Below are 15,750 nucleotides of genomic sequence, written 5' to 3' on the forward strand. Positions count from 1 at the left end.
CTTATGCAAATTTCATGTCAGTGTAAGAGTTGATTTTCATACTTTGACCTAACACTCTGCCTTATAATTTCTCAATGAATATTTTTTGAATGAGCAAATGTTTTAACTAATTAATTAATTAATTAGTTCTAAACCTAAGCTTATTCTGGGGTGTGGTTGGGACTAACGAGAAAAATTCAGATATAAGTAACCTTATCAGTCTTTCTCTTTTTTTGAACTTGCATCGCTGGCTAATTAAGCACATCTTTTTTTTTTTTTTTTTAAGTGTGTGTCTGATTCACTTTATTGCAATATTCACTTTATTGTGGGGTGGTCTGAAATTGAATCTGCAATATATTAGAGGTATGCTTGTATATAACAGCATTTCTATTTTTCCTTTTCTTTTTTGTTTTTCTCGAGACAGTCTCACTCTGCAACCCAAGCTCGAGTGCAGTGGTATGATCTCAACTCACTGCAACCTCCACCTCCCAGGTTCAAGCAATTCTCCTGCTTGAAAACAGGAGGCATGCACCACCACATTCAGCTAATTTTTGGTTTTGTTTTGTTTTAAGATGGAGTCTCGCTCTGTCACCAGGCTGGAGTGCAGTGGCGCAATCTCGGCTCACTGCAACCTCCACCTCCTGAGTTCAAGCATTTCTCCTGCCTCAGCCTCCTGAGTAGCTGGGATTACATGTGTGCTCCCACCATGCCCTGCTAATTTTTATATTTTTAGTACAGATGGGATTTCACCATATTGGCCAGGCTGCTCTTGAACTCCTGACCTCAAGTGATCCACCTGCCTTGGCCCTCCAGAGTGCTGAGATTACAGGCATGAGCCACCATGCCTGGCCAGATCACTCCAATTTTTTTTTTTTTTTTGTGAGTGAGTCTCGCTCTGTCGCCTGGGATGGAGTGCAATGGCTCGATCTTGGCTCACTGCAACCTCCACCTCCCAGGTTCAAGCAATTCTCCTGCCTCACCATTCCTGGATAATTTTTTGTATTTTTAGTAGAGACTGGGTTTCACTATGTTGGCCAGGCTGGTCTTGAACTCCTAACCTCATTATCTGCCTGCCTTGGCCTCCCAAACTGTTGGGATTACAGGAGTGAGCCACTGCACCCAGCGACCACTTTAATTTTTAATAAACCAAGCTGTATGTGCCACACTCCAAAATCCCGCCTTTTTTTTTTTGGAATAAGGAGAATAAACTGATGTGGTTTGACCCTTCTTCCCTCCAGAGCGTGAACCTCCAACTCGAGAAATAGAGCCTGAAAAAGTCCAACTCAGAAAGTCCATTTCAACTTATCTGATGTCTAGGAATTTGAGATACTAAATGTCTTATCCCTACCCACTTCCCCATCTCAGAAAATTTGTCCTATCACAGAGTCCCTGGCAGAGACAGTTATGCTACCCACCATTAGACCTTGTCTCCATAGCCACAGCTGATTGATCACAGAAGAACACCTAATCTATTCAGATGCTTTTCCCCCTTCACATGGGATGCCTTACAAATTTGGGTGTCATCCTTGCACAGTGACTATGTTAATCTTCTCCATATTGGTCCAATTTTAGTATATGTGCTGCTTACGTGAACACCAATCCGATTCTTTTGCTTGCTAATTTGAACCTAGAGACTTCGACTTTGAGTCAGTAGCTCAGTGGAGGACACTAGAACTGGAGAGTCAGGTAGTGTGAGGAGGGGCAGCCATTTTTTGGTATATATGCTCGTAAATGGAGAAATTCAGTCATCAGAGATAAGCCATAGCCTGGATGTGCCAACAGATGCAAAAACCATGCAATCCCAGAGAAAGGTGGAGAGAGTAGTGAGCTGACAACTTTGACATTTAAGACTTCTACTTGGGATCTGTGAGCTTCCACGCTGGACTTCTTACCACCCTCTTTTAATTAATTAATTAATTTTTATTTATTTTTTGAGACAAGGTCTTGCTCTGTGGCCCAGACTGGAGTGCAGTGGTGTAATCATGGCTCAGTGTAATCAACCTCCCAGGCTCAAATGATCCTTCTACCTCAGTCACCAGAGTAGCTGGGACTACGGGTGTGCACTATCACACTTGACTAATTTTTAAATTTTTTTGGAGTTGGGGTCTTGCTATGTTGCCAGGCCTGGTCTCCAACTCCTGAACTCAAGTGATGCACCCTCCTTGGCCTCTCAAAGTGTTGAAATTATAGGCATGCATCACTGCCCCTGGCTGATCATCCCCTTTTAAATTGGGTTAGGATAGCTTTCTTTTACTTGTAACCAAAAAATACCTGATTCAACAGTTTTTAAAAGTCCATGTTTGTCACTCTTCCTTTTAGCACCTCTCTCTCAGTCTCCAGATCCTATGGATTCCCTGCAATCTGTGTAAATTGGTCAGGAGCAGGGAAATAGGGAGAATATGTTTCCTTAAAATGTCCTAGATGAGACAACCGAATCCTTCTAGATATAGGAATTCGGGGGTTCTTCACGCCTCAGCCTGGCCTGCAGCGGTTGTGGCAGCCTTTGGAAGAAACCAGATGGTCAGTCACGTGACGAATAATCTATGTAACTTAATGCCATTTATTAATTTATAATTATATTAAACTATAATTTATGAGAAAGTTTTGTTTAAAAGCTGTTAAATATGTTTTTCTAATTGTTTTGGTACATTTTTATAAAACAAGGCTATTAAATCTTGGTTGCAGGTTTCTAACCATCAATTTAAGTATGAAAATTTTCAGAAATTTTTCATTTCTTTGATCTCAAGCTTCTTTTTTTATTTTGAGACAGAGTTTTGCTCTTGTTACCCAGGCTGGAGTGCAATGGCGCGATCTCGGCTCATCACAACCTCCGCCTCCTGGGTTCAGGCAATTCTCCTGCCTCAGCCTCCTGAGTACCTGGGATTACAAGCACACACCACCATGCCCAGCTAATTTTTTGTATTTTTAGTAGAGATGGGGTTTCACCATGTTGACCAGGATGGTCTCGATCTCTTGACCTCGTGATCCACCTGCCTCAGCCTCCCAAAGTGCTGGGATTACAGGCTTGAGCCGCCACGCCAGGCCTGATCTCAAGGTTCTTAAAAAGCTGACATAGGCCAGGCATGGTAGCTCATGCTTGTAGTCCTAGCACTTTGGGAGGCCAAGGCTGGAGGATCCCTTGAGGCCAGGAGTTCAAGAACAGCCTGGACAACATAGTAATACCCCCATCTGCCCTGTCTTTTTCTCAATTAAAAAAGAGAGAGAGAGAGAGAACTTTAAGTCATGCAATTAGAGACTGTGAACAGAATCTACCCAAGTAGATATTCATAAATACACCTAACCTTCTCATTTTACACCTAACTTGTTTATCATTATTTGCAATCCACAATTATAGTTTTCAACTTGGCAAAATCTCATATATACTGTGTATTTACACGATGTAATAAGAAAGCACAAAAATCAGGAGCCTTCAAATACTAAATACGTAAAATTTCTGAAACAGGAATTTCTACATTTCAATATAAACTCAACTAATGAGTATTATTCCACAGAATGCAAGAATTACAAATATTTAAAGAGAATGTCACTATTGTCACCAGTATAAAAGTAGATACCTTTTTTTTCTTCTGGAATTAGGCAATACCTTAGCACTAAGATAACTTTTTTTAATGGGCACATATCAGAAAATTGTGGGTACTTTGGTATCTGGTCATATTACAACACATACTTTATTTTCCGAGACAGTCTTGCTCTATCGCCCTGGCTGGAGTGCAATGGCATGATCTTGGCTCACTGCAACTCCTGCATCCCAGGTTCAAGCGATTTTCCTGCTTCAGCCTCCAGAATTGCTGGGATTACAGGTACCTGCCACCATGCCCAGCTAATTTTTTTATTTTAGTAGAGATAGGATTTTACCTTGTTGGTCTGGCTGGTCTCAAACTTCTCACCTCAGGTGATACATCCACCTCAGCCTCCCAAAGTGCTGGGATTACCAGCATGAGCCACCACACCCGGCCACAACACATATACTTTTAAAGCAGCTTTTTTTTCGTTTTAAAGATGGGGTTTCACCATGATGGCCAGGCTGGTCTTGAACTCCTGACCTCAGGTGATCCACCCACCTCGGCCTCCCAAAGTGCTAGGATTACAGGCATGAGGCACTGCGCCCAGCCTTTTTTTTTTTTTTTTTTTTTATCCTGTGAATATATTTTTTATTTAGTCATTCTGTTTACAATTGAAACTCTGGGAATTCAAAATTAACATCCTTGCCCGTGAGTTTCTTACAGACACCAGAAAAAGTTTCAACCTTGTGTTCCACATTGTTATGCTGTGCTTTGTCCAAATGAAGCACTTTTGAGCCAGCTGCCATCCAGTTTCACTTGGGAAGACCAGGTCCTCAAGGATTGCATCGTGCACGACTGTCAGTGTATGGCTCCTGGGACGCTTTTGCTTATTTTTTATACGGCTTTTTCGAGTTGGCTTCGGCAGAATTCTCCTCTGTGTGATAAAGGCAACATGCTTCCCACTGAACTTTTTCTCCAATTCGTGTATTAGCCGGACTTGGATTTTCTGGAAAGATTTTAGTTGAGAACAGGAACAAAGATTATGATAGCTTTCCAGCCACCACCCACTTCAATTTCCTTGGCTGCTGTAATATTCAGCTCCCTGGGCTGAGCCTTGAGGTCCAAGTTCATCTCCAGCTCCTGAAGAGCCTGGGAGATGCCGGACTCGAACTCGTCTGGCTTCTCGCCATTGGGTTTCACGATCTTGGTGCTCAAACGGAACATGGCTTTCTCCTTGGTGAGCGCCAACTTAGGAAAAGACCCAAATCTCACGAGAGCACGTCAAAATCCCTAAAGTAGCTTTTTAAAAAATGACTTTCTTCTGTGAAGGAGGTATGAAAAAAGAAAATATGATGTTGAAATCCATCCTGACATCATAAAAACATGCATTTATTTATAGATATTGGCTATACTGTTGTGAGAAGTAGCAAAGTTCCTTTTTAAAGTTTTCTTTCTTGTTAAATAATAAGTATGCTAATAACTTTGTTAAGCCCTATCCTATGTAGCTGTTAGACATGCTGTGCTTACCGGTACATAGTACACTCTATGTTCTTGTACTTTAACCAAGAGATCTGTGCTGGACATGCTCGCAGATATGTCCCAGCTCTCCATTGCTTTTACCTGTTTAGAAAAGTTTTAAAGGCCAGGCACGGTGGCTCAAGCCTGTAATCCCAGCACTTTGGGAGGCCGAGGCGGGTGGATCACGAGGTCAAGAGATCGAGATCATCCTGGTCAACATGGTGAAACCTCGTCTCTACTAAAAATACAAAAAATTATCTGGGCATGGTGGCGCGTGCCTGTAATCCCAGGTACTCAGGAGGCTGAGGCAGGAGAATTGCCTGAACCCAGGAGGCAGAGGTTGCGGTGAGCCGAGATCGTGCCATTGCACTCCAGCCTGGGTGAAAAGAGCCAAACTCCATCTCAAAAAAAAAAAAAAAGAAAAAGAAAGGTTTTAAGTTGTTAGTTAATTGGATTTTAATTTAGATTGTGAGGTTTGACTCCAGCTGACGGAGAGCAGACACAACAGTAAAGACGACCCCAAATGGGTAAGGAATAAGTTTGTGTGTATTCCTTTTGTTCTTTGTACTCTTGCGGCAAGATGGCTAGTGAGAGTCCCCTTCCTGCCATCCAGGAAGTAAGAATTCCACTGCAGAAAGATCCTTCCTCTCAGTGCTAATTTTTCTTTGTGGCACTGAGCATCTATTTCCAACACTGTTTGCAATTATTAAATACTTTTGAAAAAAGGTAAATGAAAAATAAAAATCATTTTGGATAAAAGGAAATAAATCATTTCTGCCTTTAGCAGTTAAAAATTCAAGTATTGTTACCTGGTAGGGAGATACCGTGATCACAAAGTGGTTTTCCCAGGGCGAGGCTTATCCATTGTACTCCAATGTGTTGACCCCCGCGATTACTTCAAATGTGGGAAACTAGACTGCACAACATGTGGTAGTGTGGACTGCATTCTCGCTTTCCCCTGAATTAAAAAAAAAAAATTCAAGTATCGGCCAGGTGCAGTGGCTCGCACCTGTAATCCCAACACTTTGGGAGGCCGAGATAGACTGATCACTTGAGGTCAGCAGTGTGAGACCAGCCTGACCAACATGGTGAAACCCATCTCTACTAAAACACAGAAATTAGCCAGGTGTGGTGGCAGGCACCTATAATCTCAGCTACTCAGGAGAGTCACTTGAACCCAGGAAGTGGAGGTTGCGGTGAGCTGAGATCACGCCATTGCACTCCAGCCTGGGCAACCAGAGAGAGACTCTGTCTCAAAAAAAAAATTCAAGTATTTTACTATGAATTTAATTACATATGACTATTTGTTATAATTTCTATTTTAATTATTAACCAACAGATATTTTATAGCTTAATTTTTTAAAGAACTCAGTTATGAGAACAAGGTGTTGCAGTAATTTTAGCTTAGCTTTGTCCAAATAGGCTGGTGTTTATTTGCTTTATCCCCTCAGAATTATAATTATACCAGATGTTATACAGAAAGGAGATGCTCTCTTGAACTAGGGAGGTGGAGGTTGCAGTGAACCGAGATGGCCCCACTTCACTCCAGTCTGAGTGAAAGACCGAGACTCTGACTCAAAAAAGAAAGAAAGAGCCGGGCACCATGGCTCATACCTGTAATCCCAGCACTTTGGAAGGCTGAGATGGGTGGATCACCTGAAGTCAGGCATTCAAGACCGGCCTGGCCAAGATGGTGAAATCCTGTCTCTACAAAAATACAACAATTAGCCAGGGATAATGGTGGGTGTCTGTAATCTCAGCTACTCAGGAGGCTGAAGCAAGAGAATCACTTGAACCCAGGAGGTGGAGGTAGCAGTGAGTAGAGATTGCACCACTGCATTCCAGCCTAGGTGACAGAGTGAGACTCCATCTCAAGAAAAAAAGAAAAAAAAAGAAAGGAGTGATTCTTTTATCATTTGTACTCATTTATTTTTCTTTTCATGGACCTTGCTGCCCTATATAAAAGTTAGTTGTAACTCATTTAAATTCAGGTCTCCAGTGTGCAGTAGCATATTGCTTAACTGGACAGGGCTGTAACCCGAAGTGTAAGAAGGGAAGTATCCGCATTTCCCAACAGCAAGTCTTTAGCAATAAAGGTGCGGCACCACCAGTGCTAAAGGATACTATTCTAGTTAAACGTGTTTGTGTTCTGAATCTTCCATTGTGCAGTAAACTAATTTATACATTCTAATCCATTAATAAAGAAAAAGAGGAAGAAAGAAAAACAAAAACCACTCTTCAAAACCAAAAGCCATCTACCGCCTTTGAAAATTCCTGGATTTTCCTTCACCCCTCCCAAGTTCCACAGTTTCAGAGCAGGCTTCCCGACAGGAGCTGGGAGAGCAGAGAAGGGAAATGTTGCTAAGTGACATGGGTTTAGTTGTGCTATGGGGTATCAGATGACACTTGAGCTACTTTACAGCCATTCCACAATATAATGGAAGAGCTGCAATTTTATGTAGATAATGCAGTATTGTGGATAGAGAGGCAAAATAGAAAATTCCTAGCCGCAGTTGTTAGTTCCAAAAGGTCAGGTAGTTTAAGAATGATGTGATTAGGCCAGTTCAGTGGCTCACGCCTGTAATCCCAACACTTTGGGAGGCTGAGGCGAGTGGATCACTTGAGGCGAGGAGTTCAAGACCAACCTGGCCCAACACGGTGAAACCCTATCTCGACTAAAAATACAAAAATGGCCCTGCATGGTGGCTCACACCTTTAATTCCAGCACTGTCGGAGGCCAAGGCGAGTGGATCATGAGGTCAAGAGATGAAGACCATCCTGGCCAACATGGTGAAACCCTGTCTCTACTAAAAATACAAAAATTAGTTGGGCATGGTGGCACACGCCTGTAGTCGCAGCTACTCAGGAGGCTGAAGCAGAAGAATTACTTGAAGCCAGGAGGCGAAGGTTGCAGTGAGCTGAGATTGCCTGCCACTGCATTCCAGCCTGGGCAACAAAGTGAGATTGTCTTTAAAAAAAAAAAAAAGAAAGAAAGAAAAAAAAAAAGGAATGGTCCTAGATCAGTGCATTGGTAGAAAAAAAAATTGGGGTGGGTGCTAAGTGTTCCCAACTACCCCTGTAGCTTCTAGAATGATTGGTAGTTTTAAGTACCAACTAAAACCTGTGACCAGATAACAGAAAACCTTCTTAAGCTCCACATAAAAATACTAGATAGATAGATAGATAGATAGATAGATAGAGTTAAAGATAGGTTCTCACTCTGTCACCCTGACTGGAACGCAGTAGACTGATCATAGCTCACTATAGCGTGGAACTTCTGTACTCAAGCTATCCATCAGCCTCATCCTCCCAAGTAGCTGGAATTACAAGAGCTTGCCACCATGCTCCAATAATTTTTTTTTTCTTTTTAGTAGAGACTTGGTTTTGCTATGTTGCCCAGGCTGGTCTCAAACTCCTGGACTCAAGTGATCCTCCCATCTTGGCATCCCAAAGTGCTGGGATTACAGCAGTGAACCACCATGCCCAGAATACATAAAAATATCCTGAAAGGGCCCAGTGCAGTGGTTCACGCCTGTAATCCCAGCACTTTGGAAGGCCGAGGCGGGCGGATCCTGAGGTCAGATGTTCGAGACCAGCTGGAACAACATGGTGAAACCCCGACTCTACTAAAATACAAATATTAGCTGTGCATCGCCTGCCTGTAATCCCAGCTATTCAGGAGGCTGAGGCAGGAGAATCACTTGAACCCGGAAGTCAGAAGTTGCAGTGAGCCGAGATCACGCCACTCCACTCCAGCCTGGGCGACAGAGTGACAACCCTTCTCTCTCCCGCCCCCATATATATCTGTATATCTATCTATCTCCTGAGAGGAGCGCATCCCAGCCCCATGCCCGCCTGGTGGTCCCATCCCGCCGATGCGCTCCCCAGCCATAAGCTCCACGCAGCTCAACAAGGACCGCTGGTACCAGCTGTTGGCTGAGGTCAAGAACTGCTCCTGTCCAAATATGACCCCCAGAAGGAGGCAGAGCTTCGCAGCTGGATAGAGGAACTTGCCAGCTTCTCCATCGGCCCCGACTTCCGGAAGGGCCTGAAGGACGTAATTATCTTATGCACGCTCATGAACAAGCTACAGCCGGGCTCAGTCCCCAGGATCAACTGCTCCATGCAGAACTGGCGCCAGCTAGAAAACCTCTCCAACTTCATCAAGGCCCTGGTCAACTACGGCAAGAACCCCATGGACCCATTCGAGGCCAGCAACCTGTTGGAGAGTGGGAACCCGACACAGGTGCTGGTGTCTCTTCTCGCCCTGAGAGGGAAGGCCAAGACTCAGGATCTGCAGCGCGGGGTGGACATTGGCATCAAGTACCCGGAGAAGCAGGAGCGAAACTTCCACGAAGCCGCCTTTAAGGCTGGCCAGCGAGTCACTGGGCTCCAGATGGACACCAACAAATGCACCAGCCAGTCAGGCATGACCTCCTACCGCCTACCACGCAAGGAGGCATCTCTACGACCCGTCCCCATGGACCACTGGACCATCAGCCTCCGGAAGGATACAAACAAGTGTGCCAGTCAGGTAGGCATGATGGCTCCCGAGACCCAGGGGCACATCCACAACACCAAGCTGGGAACCAACAAGTGTGACAACTCCTCCATGTCCCTTGCAGATGGGCTACATGCAGGGTGCCAACCAGAACGGTCAGGTCCTTGGCCTGGGCTGGCAGGTATATGATCCCAAGTACTGACTGCAAGGCACAGTGGCTGGCTGGGCCCCCTCCAGCAACTACGGGAGGTCCCTGAATATCCCCCTTACTACCAGGAGGAGGCGGGTTACTGAGGCTCCCAGCACGCTCTCTCCGCACATCGTCTCCCCGTCGGGGTTTGTGGGTTTATCTGTGTTTTCATCTTTTTTTTTTCTTAACCTTGTTCAGTGCTGCCAATCAACCTGTCTGTGAGTGGCAGCTTTGCTCCCCTTGCCTTGGTCCTTCGCAGGACTCAGGGCTGTACGGGAAGGGGTCGAGGGCATATCCGGTTACGTGTAGGGTAAGGGTCTCTGCTGGCATGTCCTCGTTGTGGGCCGAGCTGTGCTGGGGAGAAGAAACCTGGGCTTGGAGGGAACTGGTCCCCAAAGGTTTCCGGTTGCCTGCCTCTTCCCCCTTTTGTCAGCTGATCAGTTTGTGGTTTCTGTATCCGCAAAAGTTTCAGGAAGTATTAACACAAGAAAAATATATATTTTTTTCCCCGAAGAACGAGGCAGGGACAGTGGAGACGGTGCTGGGAAATGAGGCCCATGGGAAAGGGGACCTGGACACGATGCTAAATAGGCTCCCAAGTGGCTGGGTTTCCCTAGGACCCTCCGACCAACAGACCTCAGACCCTCCAACCTGCCCCGGGCCGGGTGGGGAAAGTGAGGCATGTACAAGGAAGGAAGTGGAATTCTGAGTTGTTGGGGCTAAGCCTGACCTTCTCCACTCTAACGCCCTCCTACCCCCAACCCCAACTGTGGCCTCAGTAGGTTTTTGTTGTTGTTGTCCAGGCTAGAGTGCAGTGGCCGATCTTGGCCTCCACCTCCTGGGCTCAAGCAACTCTCCTGCCTCAGCCTCCCAAGTAGCTGGGACTACAGGTGCTCTACCATGCCTGGCTAAGTTTTGCATTTTTAGTAGAGATGGGGTTTCACCATGTTGGTCAGGCTGGTCTCAAACTCCTGTCCTCAGGTGATCTTCTGGCCTTGGCCTCCCCAAGTGCTGGAATTACAGGTGTGAGACACTGCGTCCAGCCCCTCAGTAGGTTTTAAGAAGCCCCCAGCCCGCCTTCTCCCCTTCTGGGCCTGACTAGCTATACTGCTCTGTCTCTCCTGGCCACATGCCCTGCCAAGTACTGCACAGGGACACCCACCCAGAGTCCCTGCTCCATGAGATAATGTGAAATACAATTGCGGACGAAACCCAATAAAACCTGTTTGTAAGAAGGAGAAAACCAATATCCTCAGAGAAAATATATTTATAGTCATAGTTTATTGTTCTAATTATTCCAGTTTTTCTCCTTCTCAAATGAGTGTAGAATAAGCCATGAATAGAAGTTAACTAATTATTTAATATTTTCATTCTATTACCCTAATAACAATATCATTCTACGTGATTAAAAAAACACAGCACTTTGGGAGCAAATCACTTGAGGTCAGGAGTTTGAGACCAGTGTGGCCAACGTGGTGAAACCCCGTCTCTACTAAAAATACAAAAATGAGCCAGGCATGGCAGCATGTACCCATAAGTTCCAGCTACTTGGGAGGCTGAGGCAATAGAATCGCTTGAACCTGGGAGGCGGAGCTTGCAGTGAGCCAAGATCGCTCCATTGCACTCCGGCCTGGGCAACAGAGTGAGACTCCATCTCACAAAATAAAATAAAATAGGCCAGGTACAGTGGCTCACGCCTGTAATCCCATCACTTTGGGAGGCCAGGGTGGGTGGATTACCTGAGATAAGGAGTTCGAGACCAGCCAGAGCAACATGGTGAAACCCCGTCTTTACTAAAATTACAAAAATTAGCCAGGCATGGTGTTGGTACATGCCTGTGATCCCAGCTACTTGGGAGGCTGAGTCAGGAGAATCACTTGAACCTGGGAGGCTGAAGTTGTGGTGAGCCAAGATCATGCTACTGCATTTCAGCCTCTTGCTCTTGCAACAAAGTAAGACTCCATTGCAAAATAATAATAATAATAAATTAATTTAATTAACTGAAAAATAAAAAAAATTTTTACTCAAAATGTTAAAGGTGTTGCTCCATTGTCTTTAAGCTTCCAATGTTGCTGTTGAGAAGTTCGATGCATTCTGATTCTTTATCCTTTTATTGTGACCTATTAAAAATTTTTAAAAAATGTTTTTTAAGACGGAGTCTCACTTTGTTGCTAATTTTTGTATTTTTAGTAGAGATGGGTTTCACAATGCTGGCCAGGCTAGTCTCGAACTCCTGACCTCAGGTGATCTGCCTGCCTCAGCCTCTCAAAGTGCTGGGATTACAGGTATGAGCCACTGTACCTGGCCAGAAACTTATGTTCTTCTGTTCTGAATTTTTTTTTTTTTGAGACGGAGTTTCGCTGTTGTTACCCAGACAGGAGTGCAATGGCACGATCTTGGCTCACCGCAACCTCCGCCTTCTGGGTTCAAGCAATTCTCCTGCCTCAGCCTCCCAAGTAGCTGGGACTACAGGAGCGCACCACCCTGCCCAGCTAATTTTTGTATTTTTAGTAGAGATGGGGTTTCATCTTGGTGACCAGGCTGGTCTCGATCTCTTGACCTCGTGATCCACCCGCCTCGGCCTCCCAAAGTGCTGGGATTACAGGCGTGAGCCACCGCGCCCAGCCTGAAATTTTTATTGTATTATTTCTTTGAAAATTACTTCCTTTCTTTTCATTTCTTGAACTCTTATTATCTGGATATGGGGACTCGTTGACTAATTTTCCTTTCATTTTTCTCCTGTTTTTCATCTCTGACTTATCCAACTTTCTTGGAAAGTTCTTTAAATTTATCTCTCACTTTAAATTTTCTGGGGTTTTTTTGAGACAGTCTTGATCTGTCACCCAGGCTGGAGTGTAGTGGTGTGATCATGACTCACCACAGCCTCAAACTTGTAGATTCAAGCAATCTTCTCTCCTCAGCCTTTGGAGTAGCTGGGACTACCCACAGGTGCCACCATGATCTGCTAATTTTTTTGTAATTTTGTAGAGAGAGAGTCTCATTATGTTGGCCAGTCTCCAATTTTTAAAAAATCTCAGCAATCCTAGCTTTAATTTCCTAGCACTCTTTTTTGTTCTTTGAATTCTCCTTATTCATAGTGTTCTGGTTTTGTGTGATTGTTCTGTTTGGTTTTTATGGATAGAGTGTTTTCTCTTATTTGGATGAAGTATGGCTATCTTTTATCTTTGGAAGTTTATGTCTACTTCCTGCATTATTTCTGTTTCCTCTGGTTTCTTTTTTTGCCTATTTACTTTTTTTTGTTTTTGAGACAGAGTCTTGCTTTGTTGCCCAGACTGGAGGGCAGTGATGAGATTTCAGCTCACTGCAACCTCCACCTCCTGGTTCAAGCAATTCTCCTGCCTCAGCCTCCGGAGTAGCTGGGATTACTAGCACGTACCACCATGCCTGGCTAATTTTTGTATTTTTAGTAGAGATGGGGTTTCATCATATCGGCCAGGCTGGCCTCAAGTGATCTGCCCACCTTGGCCTCCCAAAGTGCTGGGATTACATACAGGCGTGAGCCACTGCACTTGGTCTATTTACTTCGATTTCTCTTTTTTTTTTTTTTTTTTTTTTGAGAATGAGTCTCTGTTGCCCAAACTGGAGTGCAGTGGTGCCATCTCGGTTCACTGCAACCTCCACCTCCAGAGCTCAAGCAGTTCTTCTGCCTCAGCCTCCCGAGTAGCTGGGATTACAGGTGCTTGACACCATGCCTAGTTAATTTTTGTATTTTTAGTAGAGATGGGGTTTCACCAAGTTGGCCAAGCTGGTCTTGAACTCTAGACCTCAGGTGATTTGCTTGCCTCGGCCTCTCCAAATGCTGGGATTACAGGCGTGAGCCACCACGCCCGACCTGATTCTGTTTTCTGTAGTTACACATTAGATTTTGAGAAGGTAGGGTGTATAGGGCTGATTTATCCAAGAATTTATAAATTACACACTCTAAATAACTTACTTCCCATAACTCTTGACTTAAAAACTTACCATGCAGCACTTCGGAGGCCAAGGCAGGCAGATCACAGGTTAAGAGATGGAGATCATTCTGGCCAACATGGTGAAACCCATCTCTACTAAAAATACAAAAATTAGCCAGGCACGATGGCGCGCCTATAGTCCTAGCTAAGGTAGGAGAATCGCTTGAACCCGGGAGGCGGAGGTTGCAGTGAGCTGAAATTGCACCACTGCACTCCAGCCTGGCAACAGAGTGAGACTTTGTCTCAAAAAAAAAAAAAACTTACCACGAGGCAGATGGTGTAACCTGGAGCGTCAGAAGCTCATTGAAGGCCTGGTGAGAGACAATGGCCAAGAACAAATGAAGAGGGCAGAAGTCCCCAGGAATGTGTTTCATACAACCAGCCAAAAAAATGTTAAGGCCAAAAACAAAGCAAAACCAGTTACCACTAATGTATATATATATATATATATTTTTTTTTTTTTTTTTTTTTTTTTTTGAGATGTTGTTTCACTCTTGTTACCCAGGCTAGAGTGCAATGGCGTAATTTTGGCTTACTGCAACCTCTGCCTCCCGGGTTCAAGCGATTCTCTTGCCTCAGCCTCCCAAGTAGTTAGGAATAGGTTTGCACTACCATGCCTATCTAATTTTGTATTTTTAACAGAGATGAGGTTTCACCATGGTGGCCAGGTTGGTCTTGAACTCCTGACCTCAGATGATCTGCCCAAATTGGCCTCCCAAAGTGCTGGGATTATAGGGCTGAGCCACCACGCCCAGCCTGAGTTACCACTAATTTTAAGAAGATGAACATTGTAAATGATGAAAAAATTAGCAGACTACATAAAGCTTTTGTAAATATACAAAAGGAACTTGCACAGTTCTCAAAAGGCTTTGTTTTAGCCTCTGCAGAAAGAACTGATTCCTCAGCAGTGTCATGAAAGTAAACCAGTTAGTGTCAACAAAGCTACAAAATTAATGGCTCAGTTGTAATACAGTGGTGATGCCTCTAATTCCCCCATAAGACCAATAAATTATAAATGTTTTATTGAAAAACTTACCATGAGCAATAAACTCAGTAACTGAATTTGTATAAATATCTGTCCTCAGAAAACATGGGCTTTTAGATTTTAATTTGACCTATGTTTTGAGATAGTGATTGATGAGACCCCAATCATGAGGTGGGACCCCAATGATAGTGATTAGTGGGACCTCTTAACTTTCTACCTTTGTCTTTTAGTGGTCTAGAAAGACTAGGGAAGTATTGGGAGTTTTGGGGACTTCGAGCTACAGCTATAAAAAGCTGTTAGAAGCTATAGTCAGGCTGGGTGTGGTGGCTCACGCCTGTAATCCAAGCACTTTGGAGGCCAAGGCAGGTGATCACCTGAGGTCAGGAGTTCAAGACCAGCCTGACCAACATGGTGAAACCCCGTCTTCAAAAAAAAAAAAAAAAGAAGCTATAGTCAATAAATAATTTTGTAAGCTCTAACTAGCATGACCTGTAAACCCAGCAAGAGGGGCCCCTGCCCTTAACCCAGCATGTCACAGACCCCAAAATGCATTTATTAAATAACACACAGACACCTTTGTTACTTAGAATTCAGCATACAGGCTAGCATTGTGTGACTTACAAACTTAAATATCCATTCCAGACCCCAGGGAAACACTTCACATCACTTGCTCTATGTCTACAAAACAAAAGGCAACCGAATACAAATGCCATAAAGCTTAATGGTTTCTGCTGCTGTCGAAGTAAGAGAAAGACCTTGCTTTGGAATGTGAGGAGGCTTCTGAACAGCAGAAACAGTTAGATAAGAGAAAAGACAAAATAATTCGCTTGTCAAATAAATTCTTCCTCTCAGTGTGAATGCAATAGCTTTCAGCCTAACAGGGTATCTTTTCCTAGTGTCAAGCATTTTCTTGCTTCTCTTAGGACACCAGACATACTCAAATTAGGGTGAAATTTCAGATGGGTAGCTGAGGAACATTTTGCAAAACTGAGCACTTTTATATTATTCTTAAATGTTTGTATAGATGTAATAAAGTGTGATACTGATTCTTTACATTTGTAGCAAAAGGGACATGGAAT

At 44.1% G+C, this 15,750-nt stretch overlaps 1 protein-coding gene, 2 non-coding genes and 2 pseudogenes across 3 annotated transcripts; 3 read left to right on the forward strand and 2 right to left on the reverse strand.

Annotated features, from left to right (window-relative positions):
• Window positions 1-1,468: 1,468 nt before the first annotated feature.
• On the reverse strand, window positions 1,469-1,575 carry LOC118153304 (U6 spliceosomal RNA). Its single transcript, XR_004742559.3, has one exon. It is a non-coding gene; the product is annotated as a U6 spliceosomal RNA (small nuclear RNA).
• A 2,577-nt stretch (window positions 1,576-4,152) lies between these two features.
• Window positions 4,153-4,727, reverse strand: LOC100400138 (small ribosomal subunit protein eS7 pseudogene; annotated as a pseudogene).
• A 1,095-nt stretch (window positions 4,728-5,822) lies between these two features.
• On the forward strand, window positions 5,823-5,981 carry LOC118153420 (U1 spliceosomal RNA). Its single transcript, XR_004742649.3, has one exon. It is a non-coding gene; the product is annotated as a U1 spliceosomal RNA (small nuclear RNA).
• Window positions 5,982-8,896: 2,915 nt separating this feature from the next.
• LOC100400859 (calponin-2 pseudogene) lies at window positions 8,897-10,911 on the forward strand (annotated as a pseudogene).
• A 3,099-nt stretch (window positions 10,912-14,010) lies between these two features.
• On the forward strand, window positions 14,011-15,135 carry LOC144582272 (ribosomal biogenesis factor-like). Its single transcript, XM_078370528.1, is given in 3 exon segments — window positions 14,011-14,043; window positions 14,046-14,117; window positions 14,574-15,135. Coding segments are annotated over 3 exon segments (186 nt in total). The 3' UTR covers window positions 14,655-15,135.
• Window positions 15,136-15,750: the final 615 nt, after the last annotated feature.

The sequence above is a fragment of the Callithrix jacchus genome, chromosome 4 (genome assembly GCF_049354715.1).
Source record: "Callithrix jacchus isolate 240 chromosome 4, calJac240_pri, whole genome shotgun sequence".
Taxonomy (NCBI): Eukaryota; Metazoa; Chordata; class Mammalia; order Primates; family Cebidae; genus Callithrix; species Callithrix jacchus.